Consider the following 16,323-nt stretch of genomic DNA (forward strand, 5'->3'; position numbering starts at 1 on the left):
TGTGTGTGTGTGTGTGTGTGTGTGTGTGTGTGTGTATTTAGTTATTTAGTTATTTATCTATAGATAGACATAAGCACGTCTTGCTGTACTATGCGCTCGCTCGTCGTACCTGGGTTGGCCTCGCGCCAAGCCTGGATGATCGCGGACGAGCCGCGTAGATTTGTGTAGTCCGGCGTGTAGCGGCCGTTGACGATGAGCATGCGAATTCTCACCGGCTCGCACGGACACACGTCGAGCCCGGCTGCCGTCAGCGCCGCCGCCGCATCGCGCGTGATCTCCGTGTGCCGGAATCGCCCGTCGAGGAGGTTGGCATTCACCGTCACGTAGTACTGAACCTGGAGGAGAGAGAACGCAGGGTTTACGGTTAGCATTCGAAGCGAATAAACCCACCACTGGTCCGCAAACGCTGATCTGCAACTGATCTGCCACTGCACTGATCTGCCACTGGTCTGCAACTGATCTGCAACTGATCTGCAACTGATCTACCACTGATCTGCCACTGATCTGCCACTGATCTGCAACTGATCTGCCACTGATCCGCAAACGCTCACTTGTTAAGGGTCGGAATGCCGCGAAAAGTTGCTGCCAGGCCACGACGGTTGAACATGCCTATGTTCTGGAGATCCATAAAACTTCTCTATAAACACGCAGCTTATGAAGCTTATTGACATCTTCAGTTGTCAGTCAGACCTTCACCAAATCTTAACTCATGCGAGTTTTGCAAATCGAATGGATGCTGGTAGCTATAACTACCATACATTCACATGGTTTACACAGTCGAACGAAATTTTGCTAGGCACACGTATACATTCAGAAATAACATATCAAAAACAGTGAACGTATTTTGGGCATAAGTAGGCATAAGTAGGCATAAGAACGTCACGAAGAAAAAATAGGTAACGTCAGTACATCTATTATTTCGCTGCATTTCTATTCAACAGCCAGCCTGCCATTTCTCGAGCATCGCGGAATACAAGCACACACGCACAGTACATGCACTACGTCACATCCCTGCCACTCAATCACAGAAAACTCAGTTCCTCAAACATAGTGCATCACCAACCTTCGTGATCGGCTCCTTGTCGCTCTGAGTCACGTAGCGGTCGAGCGACAGCACGGACGCGTCGACGGTCTCGCTCGGCAGTACCCCGTCGTTGAGCGCGCGGGCGATGCGCGGGATGTCGCCGTTGCCGTAGTTTCCGTACACGTAGATGGTGAACGCGCGGTCGGTGTCGTAGAGCGAGCTGTCGGCGTCCGGGATGATACGGTATCGCTGGCCATCGGCCAGTATCTGCTGCTCGAACACGGAGCCGGTCGGCGGGTCGGTCGGCAGCAGCTCCTGCCCGACAGTGACTTTGAAGAAGAGCACCGTGAAGGTCGTCCTGCAGGCAGAGAAAAAGAGAGTTAGAGACGGCTGCAGACGTGAAGCCGAGAGAGAAAGAGAGAGAGAGAGAGAGAAAGAGAGAGTGAGAGATAGAGTTAGAGAGAGAGAGAGAGAGTGAGAGTTAGAGAGAGCCGAGAAGAGATGAGAGAGAGAGACAGCGTATGAGAGGCGAGAGAGAGAGAGGAGAGAGGAGAGAGAGAGAGAGAAAGAGAGAGAGAGAAGAGAGAGAGAGGAGAGAGAGAGTGAGAGAGAGAGACGAGAGTAGAGAGAGAGAGAGCAGAGAGAGAGAGAGGAGCAAGAACGAGAGAGAGAGAGATGAGCGAAGAGCGAGAGAGAGAGAGAAGAGAGAGAGAGAGAGAGAGAGATGAGAGAAGAGAGAGAGACGAGAGGAGAGAGAGAGAGAGAGAGAGGAGAGAGAGAGAGGAGAAGAGAGAGAGAGAAGCGAGAGAGAGAGACGAGAAGAGGAGAGAGAGAGAGAGAAGAGGAGAGTAGGAGCGAGAGAGAGAGAGTAGAGAGGAGAGAGCGACGGAGAGAGAGAGAGAGGAGAGAGAGAGAGAGAGAGAGAGAGAGAGAGAGCAGAGAGAGAGAGAGAGTTTAGAGAGAACGCCAGAGAAAGAAGAGAGAAAGAAAGGAGAGACAGCGAGAAAAGAGAGAGAGAGCGAAGGAGAGACAGAGAGAAAGAGAGAAAGAGAGAGAGAGAGAGAGAGAGGAGCAGAGAGAGAGAGAGAGAGAGAGAGAGAGAGAGAGAGAGAGAGAGAGAGAGAGAGTTACAGATGGCTGCAGCTGAGAAGCTGTGTGTGATCCGTAAATCTTGAGAGCAAATTCACCAAACTTTGTGATAATATTAAGAATAATATTACAGTAAATTACAACATGATTAACCTATAATAATTTGTTTTTATGAAATTATACAATTTTTAATAATGCCACCTGTGTGGAGAATGTGCAACGTGATACTAAAATAATTATAATTGATAAGACATGACATTACAAGAACATTGTGACATGAAAGGGTCATTGATCTGTGGCTAATAAGAGTGCCAGCCAGATTACCCCACGTCATCTTTAATCTTGCAAATCGGGCATTGGGGAAGAATCTGCCACTTACCCAAGTTTGGTCGTAAAAACATGTGGGTTTTCGACTTCAACGCTTAACTTGCTGATGCCTGTGGATGAGACAACGACAACATTTCTTTGCAAGGTATTTAAACATTGGGGAAAACGTGCGTGAACCACCAGACAGAACGATTCCCTCCCACTTTGCACTGTTAAATGTCGAATAGGGAAAAGAGCAAGCGTGAAATGATCATTCTTGAGTTACACTAACTTGCGCATTCACTGCAACTTACTGCCGGTGAAGAAGATGCTGTTGGCATTGGGACCTCCGCACTGCTCTCTCTGGTCCGCCGTGCACGCTCTGTTGCAGTTGTTGCTTTCTCCATAACCCCCATAAGTGTCGCCACAGCGGCACTCCCCGCCGTTCTGCACGCCCGCGTAGGTGAAGTTGCCGTCGAAGCAGGCTTTTATACACTGAGCCGGAGTCCGATTTCTGTTGCCCATCACCACCGGAAGATCTCTGCGGTCATTGCGGTCCGTGAAACAACCACGGAAGCTCGAGCCAACACCATCTGCGAAGAGGAATCGGTGGTGAGAAACTAGCCAACATCAATGTAAACAATATATATAACTTTACCAACGGATTTAGTTAGTCCTTTCTCCATATAAACACTTATTTGATTTCCAAAGTAAAATGGCCACGTTGGCACATATATTAACATGTTTAGCAAGCTACAAGCTATGAACGAACAATATCACTTTATTTCTGATGCTTATCCCAGTTCTGAATCTATATCAGAAGAAGCCAATTAACTCAGCAAGACAGCTACAAAGCTGAGGCAATCCACAGGAAAGAATAGCATTGGTCAACGCTTTACCTTGCAGTTTTTCAGACCTGCTTTCTAACACAGACTTATTAGAACAATCCTTTCCCCATAAACACTGTTGACTTTTTAACTTCATATCTGACAGGCTAGCCTAACGTTAATGTTTTGCTCGATTCATTTTTAATTAAACTGTTATCTTACCTGGGTATTGAATTATGTAGCCCTTCTTAATAACCTCAATCCACTTGTCGACCGGCATCTCTTCCAGCGTGGCTCTACCAAGCACCGGTACAAACGGTGCTGACGTCATCTCCTCACAAGCGCAAGCGTGGAAACCCGCACGGTCCAGATACTGTGAGTTCAGTTCCTCGACACCAGGTGGCCACACGCTTTGCAGGTGCGAGTCAACGCCGTTGATGTTGGCATCGTACATGTAGCGAGTTACAAAGTCACTGCAAATATGTAAAACGGGTTTATAGTGTGAATAAACTAGCAAGTAAGAGTCCATATAATGTAAAGTACTATAATGCTGGGTGATTTTAACATGTTTTTGTTGGACGGTCGTCAAATACTAGACCATGTAGCACCTCGTGCATCTACTGCTGAGATAGGTTTGTTCTTTCACAGTTAAGGAAAAAGGAAAACATCAAAATCACAATTAAAAGCATACACTCTCATTTTGTAGCAACCAGTTGCATTTGAGATCTTGCGAAACAAGTCTCACCTTCCAGGGCTCAGGATACCAGGCACTGCATCGTAGAATTCAATATTGGCCGATGCTTTACCATCCAGAACATCTAAATGAAATATAACGCAATATTCGCACAAGACCAAATATTGCAGTGTTATAAAGATTTTAAAGGTTTATCATGCTAACTATTTTCTGAGACATGGACCTGTAATATTAATTGCAACAAATACAATTGTGCATATTAATTAGCAATCATAACATATTGGACCTACGTTTTTTATTCATATGTCTCTGTTTATTCCATAATTTAACCTGCTTATAACCACAGAACAATGTAGCCATACAATTTTCTCTTGATCATTAAAAATTATCACAAACTTATTTCAAAACATGCAAAATGAAGTTCATTGCAATGGGATTACCACGGAGAAGTTCCCTAATAGACATTATTATTAGGTTATTAATAGACATACCGTCGCGCCACGCGTTTTCCATGGAGGTCTCCAGGTTGCGTGTGGTTGCCAGAGCATCCTTGCTATCCACATTCAGCATGTGCAGCTTGCTCACCTCACACTCGCTCACACCGTCGCACAATGTCATGCCTGGAAAGTACAGAATTAACCATAAACTACGCACTGTTGTTATTGTACATAAAACGCGCAAATCCAATAAGTAGATACATGCTTGATTTATTAAGTGCATATATTTTAATGAGCCTTTAGGAAAATTTCATCAAGCTAATTCCACACACATGCTATTTAACTCAATCCAGCTTGCTCTTCTTAGGGCCTAAATATAGTCTTATGCAATTCATATAGTATGCTAGAAACCCTCCTTTTTAATGGTATACTTAATTACCATTGCGTCCGAGAATATCCTTCAGAGATGTAGGCTCCAGATATCTGTTTGGATCATTTTCATCTACCGTCAGTATATATGGTATCATTGCCACGTTCTCACTGAAATACACAATAACAGTTACACAGGGTGCAAAATTAACAGGAGTCCGGAGTCAACTACTCCCTGGTTTACTGTCGGACTCCCCGATTTGACATATGCAGGAGTCCGTGCGACTCCCTGAAAATTCTGCTATACTAACTAGTTTGTTCCAGAGCACGGCCTCGTGGAATTACCGTATTTTTTCAGCTAATGTCTAAAGAAAATTTGGTAGACGCGCAACCACATAAATCTTCAAAATAAGCACATGCGTTATTGTAAAATATCTTTAATTTTGAACCTCAGACTGCGGACTCCCTCATTTTGCTGCGGACTCCCTCATTTTGCTGCGGACTCCCTCTTTTTGAGGGTAGGGAGTCCGGGCCGTTGGACTCCTGTGTTCAAAAGTTAATTTCTACCCCTGGTTACATTTAAAAATATATATCTGATTATATATTCTGTTCAACAGATGTAAGGCAACAACGGGGTAAGAAAAAGGCAGATCACTTACTATTTATTTGTCAAGTAGTTGTACATTGGCTCCAATAGATTCACAGATGCTATAAAAGAACAAAATTGTTAAAAGAATATATGTCACAGTTTTCCCTGTTCCATATGTTCCAGATCATAACCAACTTTTTTCTCATATCAACATGCATATTTCAACACAAGTCAATTTCTGAAACGTCCAGAAAACCCTCATCCAAGGTGCTATAGGAGCTGCAACCACTATACCCTTCTCAGGTGCTATAGGGCAACGCCTACCACTATCTCCTTCTCAGGTGCTATAGGGGCTGTCACTATCTCCTTCCGAGGTGCTATAGGTGCTGTCACTATCCCTTTCTCATGTACTATAAGGGGACGCCCACCACTCGATGCACTAGGCAGGCACCTGCATCTACGCGTCGCACTCACCAGTTCGCGGCAGCTCCCAGGCGATGGTGAGCGACGAACGGAGGGCGTTGAGGTTGGCGAGCGTCAGGTTAGCCATGTTCTTGATGAGCAGCTCACGCTGGCGCAGATGCTGGCAGTCGAAGCAGGCCGGCATGCGCGCGCGGTTAAGCGAGTCCTGCAGACGCCCGGCCGATGGCGGCAGCGTTTCGCGCGAGTCCGCCATCGAGCCGTTCACATGCAGGAAGTACACAACTCGCGTCTGTACCGGTGCGAGGCTCCTGTGTGAGAACGAAGTAAGCAATGTATATACACACATACGGCTTGTATTGCATACATGCCTGCGAGTAAGTAATATCTGTAATGACATATGCATCGTACACGAGATGTACAGATTGTATATACACACATACAGATTGTACATGGGACACATATACAAGGGGACATGATGGAACATACAATAAAAATACAATAAATACGATGACAATACAATGAATACAATGACATACAATATCATACAATCACAATACAATTTAATGAATACAATGACATACAATGACATACATAAGATGACATACAATGGGACATATAAGTAATACCCACAGCGGTATGAAGACTCTTGATATGGCAACCTGCCCCAAGTATATATTTGTAATGAATTATGACGACAGGACTTGGAATTCGTAGCGCACGTTCGATTTCATGGAATATTTTCAAAATGACAAGTTTATGTCAGACAGGTTATTTTTTTAGTCCACCCCAGAAAACGGTTTTTATCTTGGGGATTTTCCATAGGAATGCATGTTCAATTATATAGTTTTTTTCTGGAACGAATTATTTATGTAACACACGTTGTTACTATATAACTAACTGTGCATGCTAACCGGAAAATAAGCAGTTCATACAGCAGCTACTACAGTTTACTCAGAAGACAGATGCAAACGATCTGTGAATGTCTAACTGCTCACCATAGCTGGATAATTACTGGTGTACTTTAGCTGCCACTTGGTATTTACAATATATCAGACAGGTTGACTTTTAAAAACTGGTATAATCAGCCGACAGACTTCTAGCTATATGTATATATACTCGAGTGTAATTATGGTCTTAACCCTTTCAAAAGAGGTAACCTAGTTAAAATGAAAGGCGTGCTACATTCTGTATTATTCTTTAGTGTTCATAGTGAATAGAAATAGATGTTTACTCTGCGTTTCCGTAGTATGATTCATATCTCCTTATATCGACCTCAATCTGGCTGTTAGGGTTGAAGTAAGCTGAAAGTAAAACAACAATCATGTAATACACAAATGCTTGCATACATAATGATAATATGCTACATATACAACACCAACAATCTCTGTCTAATACATTTAATAATAACACGTCTCTGCTAATGTTTTCTTGTAATCTTATAATTACTACCATCAGGATGCATGACAGGTTTTGGTATTACATATGACCTCACTAAACAGTAAATACACGAGGACAATGCCATTCATTGTATATACATGCAGCTTTTATAAAAATGTTTATGTGGACAAGTTGTCAGAACATTAACATTCCAATCCATTGTTTTGTTGAATCTATATTTAGCATCCCTAACATTCATTTTCTTATTTTCCTAATTTTATCTATCTCTAAATTAATTAATGAAATAGTTTTAAAACATTTCATTGCTACAGTAATATTGCAGTCAAACTCAGGTACACCTTACATTAATTGGCATAAACACAAAAAAATGTTCCTGAAAATCGGTAATGTGAACTACTCTACCCACTCTCGGGGTTTGCATGCATTACCTGACCATGTTGACACAATTGCATTCTCCAGATCATCTCTCCTATTAAACGTCGTCTCAGGAGTACCAATGACATATAGATCAAAGCCCTGTTTATTCCTCAACAGATTTCGTGTATTGGCCACTCTAAAACAAGAATAAGTAGATGAGTATACAACATATGAATGCATGCGTCCTGGACAGTTGACTGGCTAGAATTTTGGTCAGAGGATAACTTTTGATTGATATAAATTTAAATGTATTGATGACCTTTAATTTTTACAGCATTTTGTTGTATTATGTTACATATATTTGCTGCCAAATACAAAAAATTGTAATGAGTTTGTACCTGCAATACATATTCCTACCATGAATATCATTACATATAACCACATATATATTATTATATACCTCAACATTTGTAATCGGACATTATCAGTATAGGATCTACGTATAGACACCAGCATAGAGTCCAGTACGGGAAAGGATCTGTCCTAAACGGGCTATACTGACTATAAACACTTACTTATATTTGGGCGTGAGATAAGACTGGAGGGTGGGAGCAGGCTGGTAGTCAGAGTTGGTCAATCGATCATTGTTATCGGTGACTGCATAATGCACCATTGTTACTGGCAACCTGCAAACAATGTAAAAGAAATTAAAATTAAAGAGATGTACTTCAGAAATACCATTCACAATGTCTAAAGTGCATATTCACGTTTAATAGAATATGACTAGACATAAAAAGTTTAAAATTTTAAACTAAACACCTGCCCATGGTTTAATCATTAATTTATCCAGAAATTCATTTTCTTATATTTTATTTAGAACTTTTTTATAATTCAGTTAATAATTGCATATATATGTTCAATGTGCCAAATATTCTCACCCAAAGTCTCCAATTCCTGGCTCAACGTTGATCATTTTTACGTTAAACTGGGCATCTGGAAAAAATAGCATTTCATAGTATAAATTTTAATGCACTACATAAATGTGTATGAAATCATATAACTTGTCACCACATTATATCCTAACCTTCTCTAAACTTGCACAAGCTTCAAATCAGAATCTGACTGCGACACAGCTATTATCAATTAATGCTTCAATCCAATACATACATCCCACCTGGGGTACATAATACTCAGGTCTGCTCCCTATATGAACTCCCGATCTCACTAATACACTTCGCATGAAAAATCACTGGTTGATCAACCAGCAGTGACACGATGAAGAGTAACGATCTATAGCAGGGGTTTTTAACCTGTGGTCCAGAAACCCCTTTGGGATCCGTCGATGGGCTTCTGGGGGTTTGCGAACCCCACTGTATGCAAAATGTTGTGTTTATGTGCTTATGTGCATTTTTCTGGGAAGGGTTCCGTAGCTTTCACCAGATTCTCAAAAGGGTCTATGACTCAAAAAAGGTTAAGAACCACTATAGTCTGACATTCACGCGACCCTCTCGTGTACCTGGGTACGTGTCGCTCCACGCCCTCCTCAGCACACGCAGCATCTCGTTATCGTCGACGTTCACGTAACCGAGGAGGTTGACCTGGTACAGGTAGCTGTACGGTATGAACCCTCCTTCGTCGGCAACCACGCGGTATGGGATGTTGCTGAGCGGCCGCTGTACGCGCGACACCTCGCGGATGAACTCGGAGACAAGCGGCTGCATGTTGGCGAAGTTCTTGGAAGGCCACGTCGTGTCGCCGATGTTGAGGAAGTAGATGAGCTGAGTGAACGTGTCTCTGTGGACGACGGCAGACGACATTTAGACGCAAGGGTGAACGAAATTATTTTGGGATGAATGAAACTTACCAAAAACACAAGTAAATTTAGTCGCGGGTAAATGAAATTTTGTGATAAAGACTCGAGGGTGAATGACATTGAAATAGTTTCTAAGAAGCACTGCGTGACTAAACATTCTACTCGTGCTGAGGGCACACAATCAGGGATATTTGGATGAGTGAAAAATATCTGCAAAAACACGCTGAATTAAAGTCACCACCCTAAATTGTGCCTGCTAATTTCGTGGAAGTTTAAAAAGTTACGTTTCTCACCCGTTCATGTTGACGTATTCCAGTTCTGCGGGAGACAGATCGACAGTCACATCCCTCCTGCCCAGTTTGCGCACCCAAACGCGCTGCAGCGCATCCTGAAGGCGAGAGACGTCGACCTCGTACACTTTGCCCTCGACGAAGAGCGGGAAGTGGTAGACGTAGCGTCTGTGCGTCGGGCCCGCGTACAGAGGAGCATACCCTAAAACAAAATAACATACCTCACGTTGTATCAAGCTTATTATATATGCAACACACATCATCACGGTATATGCATCATACATGTTATAACAGAAAGTATTTCTGAATCGCTATGTAAGCCATGTGTACAATTAGGTACATTTACGCAGACAGGAGTCTTCACGAAAAACTTTTTGAGCCACTTCGGGCAAGTATTCTGTTAAAATGTACATGCCCAAATGACATTCTAGTTGCCCACATATTTTGCAAGAATTTTTTTGGTTTATCGAGTAAAGAAGTGTACACAAGACAAGACAACATCTAGAAGCAATTTGTTACAGGTGTTAACATTTCGTGATTTTAAATTTAAAACCTTTAGTTAATGGCCAGTTGTATTATATTTAATGCGTTCTTAAAGCAGGAGCCCGTTGGACACGTGAGCTTGCAATGTTTACATGCCCACCGAGATTTCTACACGTCTCATGATCAGGCATCGGATGTCCGGCTAAATCCGAAGACCGAGACAGAGTAGCGTGACACGACCTTGACTATGCCTCACCGTAGTCACGAAGCTCGTTGGTGTATTGCGTAAGTGACGGTTCTCTGTAGCTGGTGCTGCCTGGTGTCAGCAGACGGCCACTCACGTATACAAAGTACATCAGTTGCTCCACCTGCTCCCTAAACCCCACGCAGAAATTGCATCAATCAAATGTCGAGCAAATGCAGTTGTCATTATTTATGTGTTGTTGTGTTTTTCATAAATTTTCATTGCTGTTTATTAAGCATATACTTATATAATATACAAAACGCAAAGAAAACTAAACGAAGTAATTAAACGTGATATAATTCAAATAGAATGTTTTTAAACATACCCGCTGTCACCAAGATATGGTTCCACCCTTCTCAGATCCACGGTCACAGCTGATTCTCTCAAACCTATGGACCAGGATTGACCATACAAAATATACCAATTCTTTTTTAACATATTTAAGTACACATAAGATGATTAAATGGGAAACTGATGGTACTGCACAACGAGAAGAACTTTTACTGTTAAAATATATTCATTCTGTTTTAAGACACTGTACATTAAAAGTTCTGCATTCCCAAAGAAATACATGAGATTCAAATAATGGAATATATATAAAGCATGTAATTAATCCACACACCAGGATTTGCTCTTTGCCAGGCGTTCGCCAATGCTGATTCAGCCAGTGTTCTGTTAATTGCATAAGCCCACGGCCACTGTATGTATACTGCATATGCATTGTGAGCACTGAAACAAAAGCAACCACATAACATTTTCAATTAAGCGGCATCAAAAATCTGCCTTACTCCAAGATCACGGGTAAGGTTTGGCTAAAAAATCAAAATTTGTCAATATAGAATTAGGCAATTTGAGATTTAAAAAAAGCCTGCATGATAACATGATCTTAAATTGATTGCTACACAACTTACAAGGGTTGGTGTCAGGCACCTGCGTATTAGTAATAGTGGATTTACAAGGATTGGAAAGTTACCTAATCGGTGGCGCTGATGAGTAGTTGTTTGTAAAGACGGCATTCAGTCGTTGTCTATTGGGACGCGTGAGAGACCCAGCATCGTTGATAGTTTGTAGCTTGTACACAACTGTTATCACATCATTCCTGCAATTGGAAAATAGAAGTTAGAACCCTGGTACAGTTAAAAGATCTATTTAGAATTCAGTCTGTGTTATGAATTTCTTGGTTCTATCTGCATGATATCATGTTTACAGTAGAGCAGGTCATCCAACCATATAGTATAATAGGCGCATTCACACACAAGAAAAACCGCGCTGCTCAGCTCACTAATATCGGAGCTAATAGTGAGCTGATTGTGTCGTTGTTCACACAGGCGAATATCTCGCTAATCGTCGCGGTGCAAATATCACGCCGCGGTGCAAATAAGTGAGCTGATTCCAAATTAGCCCAGTCGGAAGTGGTCTTAGGAGCGGGCTTTTTGGAGCGCGATTTAGTGAGCTAATTGCGTTCACACTTGTAAAAAGCTCAGTTTTTCGAGCGAGCTACAAAAACCGGGTTTTGCAGCCCACTAATTCGCGCCAGTGTGAACGCACCTAATATATACTTAGGATGTACCTAGGCATGCCGCATAGGACTACACTTGTCACAAAATCATGTTCGATGTAATACAATGTATTTTTGTAAATACTACTACACTTTTTAAAGTACTTAGATACTAGTAGCACAAACACATACTGTCAGCATATAGTGTTTTGTGGTGTTCGTTTAACAGTACAGAACACAGATCTATGCATATAGATAGACAATAAAATTGATTCAAAAGATACAAACTATCACAAAAAATGGCGGTTACACGGTCTTCCACGCAGACGATAACTAACAGTGCCATCTGGTGGTCGGTGAAGCAAATAAATACGGTGGTACAATAGCACACATGGCCAGTTACCTAACACACGGCGCATATAAAAAACATTTGTAATAACTAATAACCTAACAACCATCTAAATATTCCGTTGTCTTCATCCAGCCAGATGCTATTTTTAACACTGTTTTTGTCACATTCTGTGTGTATCGATCACTCTATAGGTACGTATGCTTGCATGTATTAACATTGGTACATGCATATACATAATTACTACATTATGGGTTCCTGATCACATAACAACAGTTTGTGCCGAAAACGAAATCAACCTACCTGTTTATATTTGTATTATATAACACACTATCAGGGCTGTACAAACATCCATTGTTTTTATTTACTTCTGATATTATACGTACATATGCAAATAATGTTATATATTATCAAGAACAAGACAGTCCTATCTCTCAAGTAACCTCTATTATTTTGCTTCTTATATTATCCTAGGTCAGACTGGTTTTTTTGCCACATCACTCCGTGTTCCTAGTGGATCTACGCAGTCACGCGCTAACAGCTGAACGGTGGTTGAATTCTAAAGCTACCCCTAAGACTACAGTACGGCATACCCAGAGCAGGAATGTGTCTGCGCTCGCACATACAGGTGAGAACGAGTCGACAGCTTTCTGCATGGACTGTCAGCTGTACGCGCTGGCGTTTATAATAACAGACGCACAAAAAATCTATGACATTCCACCCACGGTGTGCCTATGAACTCAGACCGACTGACTCTAGTGGTCAAGGTTACCAGGGTAACAAACTGCATGACCATCCCGAACGTATACGTTATTAGTTATAACCCGATGGACTGACTCATTCAGATCGAATAGCGTGTTCATCTGCTTCCTCTAGTAAATACTGACTAGTAAATAGTGACTAGTCAGTAAATACTGGCAAGCCTGTTCGCGTCATAATTTAGGCACCTCGCCACCGCCCAAGGTCGCCATCTGCATAATTACACATTATAGTCATGCCCTACATAAATTATGTGAACAGCTTCGTGAAAAATGAACCACATATATATATATATATATATATATATATATATATAAAGAGTCTATAATACGTATCCCCAACACGAAGCTTCGGAGTAACACAAAGACGTAGGAGAAATGGCTGGGAGCGGTGTTGGGTGTGGTTGTCACACACCTTAGATCTTCACGCGTGATTACAAGTCTCGCGCGGCAAGAAGAGCTCACCAGCAGAGTGACAAAGAAATACCCTGAAGCAGCAAGGAACGCCAGTGCACATAACATATCGTTTGTTACAAACGCTAGAAACTACGTTTTTGTCGGAATGACAAGCGTACCAACAGCGGCAGCAGACACTATATATAGGCGATAGATGTCATATAGATTAAGCCTCATCTTACATATACGTACACTTGCACCGTACTACGCCTACACCGTGCGTGTGATAGAAATGCTAAAATATAACTCGTTTGATCTGACACGCATCTAAAACTCGACAATTTAAAAATTTAATTTAAGAATTTAAGAATAATTTAAGAATTTAAGAATTGCGAAGAATTTAAGAATTTAAGAATTGCGAAGAATTTAAGAATTTAAGAATTGCGAAGAATTTAATAATTGCGAAGAAGAGGTTGGGTAGGCTGGGCTTTGCTGAAAATCTGTTGGCAACAGAATGTCTCTTCAGTGATTCTTGAGCGTCTCTCCATAATGACTCTTTTGATATCGTATCGACTTCAGTACAACCTCGAACCCAACCTCCATTGTATCATACAAGCAACTGTCACATTAGCCCGCTCTGACCTTTTTCGTGATGGCACTATAACCTACGTTCATTTATTCAAGGTCGACGATGATATGGATAGTCTACGGGACGTGCCGTGGACACGGGCAATGTTATCGCTTATAGTTATATCGCTATTATATATACATATGTGTGTATATATATACCTATATATATATATATATATGCCTGGCAGATAGCCTGTAATCAGTGCAATCATTGTAACGCACCAGTAACCATCACGAGTGGTTAGAAACCCGCGTAAGTGGCTGCAGCGCTCTGGGTGACCGTGTTAAAATGAGGGTGAGGCACGCAAATGCGCGCGATCAACAATAGACTGTATTCACGCCCTTGCACCGCCCGCAGTGTCACAGAATCAGTTTGCAATACCTGCGCGGAGCAACCTGTAACACTACATTTCTTACGGCAGGACGAGCAATCTGTGCGTGCGTGCATGCGTTTGCGTGTGTGCGGTGTGTGCGCACGCGTGTGCGTGTGTACGTATGTGCGTGTGTGCGTGTGTGCGTGTGTGTGTGTGTGTGTGTGTGTGTGTGTGTGTGTGTGAGTGTGTGTGCGCGTACGTGCATGTGTGTGCGCGTACGTACGTGTGTGCACGTGTGCGTGTACACACGCGCGCGCGTGTGTGTGCTCCATTATAATGGCAAAATACTAAAAGAACAGACTCCTGAAATGACCGACGAACACGCGCGCTACGTGCATATACGTACGTGCACATGAACACGCAGGAATCCCCCTACACGGATGCTAATTGCAGTTTGAGGTGAATTCCCGAATGTTCGCCTAAGGGATGCATGCACCCATGATGGGACATCACGCACGCTAAATATTACACTCGATCCCAAACCCATTAATCATTTAATTCCACAAAAAGGTCACATCTCAACGATCGATGAACGTGGAACTGGTAGCGCAGGTTTGAAGAGTTACCCTTTTGGCCATTGTTGACACGGATCACTTTCACTGACTCTACGCACGCGATTTGCAGTAATGCAGGTCACGGGAGAGAGACATTAACGGCTTTGGCAGACGATGCATCAATAATGCATCAACAATATTCAATTCATCTAATAGTGGTGGTCGGTGAAGATAGCCAGCATATAATCTATCGTACGCATTGCATGAGAAGTATAGAGCCATCATTGACTACATGCCAGGAGATTATTCTTCCATAGCAGGCTCAAATGAAAACGGTGCCGCATGCTGTAACACGGTATCCCATCTCTGGTTTATCATAACTGGTTCTTCATCTCTGGTTATATTTCCGTCACAATAAACTCACTTCCGACGTAGGCCCCTACATTGAGGGATGGGGAAGGGGGGGGGGTAGTTTCACTTTAGAAGTATAGTTCATGTTCAATTGAGATCTATGCTAGATTCTAGCTCAGAATTAATCGCATGATGTGAGCTCATGATTGATCAGTGGGTGATGGCAGGATGATCCTATAAAATACACAAGTAGGGGCGTGTTCATTCTAGTTCTCCTTTCTAGCGTTATTAACACGTGTTTTACAAAGAAATCTCTACGCACAGCGTTTCACTGAATATGGATGAAGCGAATGTATCACGTCTCGATTTGGGTTTATGTTTATTACCTCCGCGCAACGGAGGTCATGTAATCGGTCTCGTGTGTGTGTTCGTGTGTGTGTGTGTAGCGTTGGCGCGATCGATTCAGCAGCAGCTCGCCTTAGGGCGTCCAGTCAGCAGCTCGCCTTAGGGCGTCCAGTCAGCAGCTCGCCTTAGGGCGTCCAGTCAGCAGCTCGCCTTAGGGCGTCCAGTCAGCAGCCGACAGCAGCCAGCCAGCTGTTATACACATACATGTTACACGCTCGCGGAGGTATGCACTCTCCGTGAGTGCCCTCTGTCTAGTTATACATGTTACCAGGAGCGTATAATGACAAATATTTGTCATTATACGCTCCTGATGTTACATGCATGTTTGTACGTCACATACATGCACGCATACACGCACGCGAACACACACACACACATGCACGCATACACGCACGCGAACACACACACACACATGCACGCATACACGCACGCGAACGCGAACACACGTATACTACCCACTCCTAATTTCAATACGGTGGAACTGCAATCTATATGCTCTTCTCTCTTATGCTGCCTCTCTGTCTCTGTCTCTCTGTCTCTCTGTGTCTGTCTCTGTCTCTGTCTCTGTCTCTGCGTTCTGTCTGTGTCTGTGTCTGTGTCTGTGTTGTGTCTCTGTCTCTGTCTCTCTCTCTCTGCTCTCTCTCCTCTCTCTCTCTCTGTCTGTCTGTCTGGTCTGTCTGTCTCTTCTCTCTCTTCTCTCTCTCTCTCTCTCTCTCTTTCTGCTC

General features: G+C 42.7%; 1 protein-coding gene across 1 annotated transcript in view; it reads right to left on the minus strand.

Annotated features, from left to right (window-relative positions):
• The window catches only part of LOC106809975, a 46,766-nt gene that overhangs the window by 11,833 nt on the left and 18,610 nt on the right, over positions 1 to 16,323 (minus strand). Inside the window, exons 8-27 of the mRNA XM_014813215.1 lie at positions 11,317 to 11,442; positions 10,966 to 11,072; positions 10,669 to 10,732; positions 10,356 to 10,474; positions 9,620 to 9,818; positions 9,030 to 9,307; positions 8,452 to 8,506; positions 8,089 to 8,199; positions 7,585 to 7,709; positions 6,990 to 7,059; positions 5,810 to 6,066; positions 5,406 to 5,454; positions 4,817 to 4,917; positions 4,432 to 4,560; positions 3,992 to 4,064; positions 3,469 to 3,719; positions 2,734 to 3,012; positions 2,493 to 2,550; positions 1,064 to 1,382; positions 110 to 335 (exon numbers count right to left, since the gene is read on the minus strand). Coding sequence (XP_014668701.1) covers positions 110 to 335; positions 1,064 to 1,382; positions 2,493 to 2,550; positions 2,734 to 3,012; positions 3,469 to 3,719; positions 3,992 to 4,064; positions 4,432 to 4,560; positions 4,817 to 4,917; positions 5,406 to 5,454; positions 5,810 to 6,066; positions 6,990 to 7,059; positions 7,585 to 7,709; positions 8,089 to 8,199; positions 8,452 to 8,506; positions 9,030 to 9,307; positions 9,620 to 9,818; positions 10,356 to 10,474; positions 10,669 to 10,732; positions 10,966 to 11,072; positions 11,317 to 11,442 — 2,996 coding nt within the window. The remainder of the gene's footprint in view (positions 1 to 109; positions 336 to 1,063; positions 1,383 to 2,492; positions 2,551 to 2,733; positions 3,013 to 3,468; positions 3,720 to 3,991; positions 4,065 to 4,431; positions 4,561 to 4,816; positions 4,918 to 5,405; positions 5,455 to 5,809; positions 6,067 to 6,989; positions 7,060 to 7,584; positions 7,710 to 8,088; positions 8,200 to 8,451; positions 8,507 to 9,029; positions 9,308 to 9,619; positions 9,819 to 10,355; positions 10,475 to 10,668; positions 10,733 to 10,965; positions 11,073 to 11,316; positions 11,443 to 16,323) is intronic.

Source organism: Priapulus caudatus, unplaced genomic scaffold (assembly GCF_000485595.1).
Source record: "Priapulus caudatus unplaced genomic scaffold, Priapulus_caudatus-5.0.1 Scaffold401, whole genome shotgun sequence".
In the NCBI taxonomy this organism is placed as follows: domain Eukaryota; kingdom Metazoa; phylum Priapulida; class Priapulimorpha; order Priapulimorphida; family Priapulidae; genus Priapulus; species Priapulus caudatus.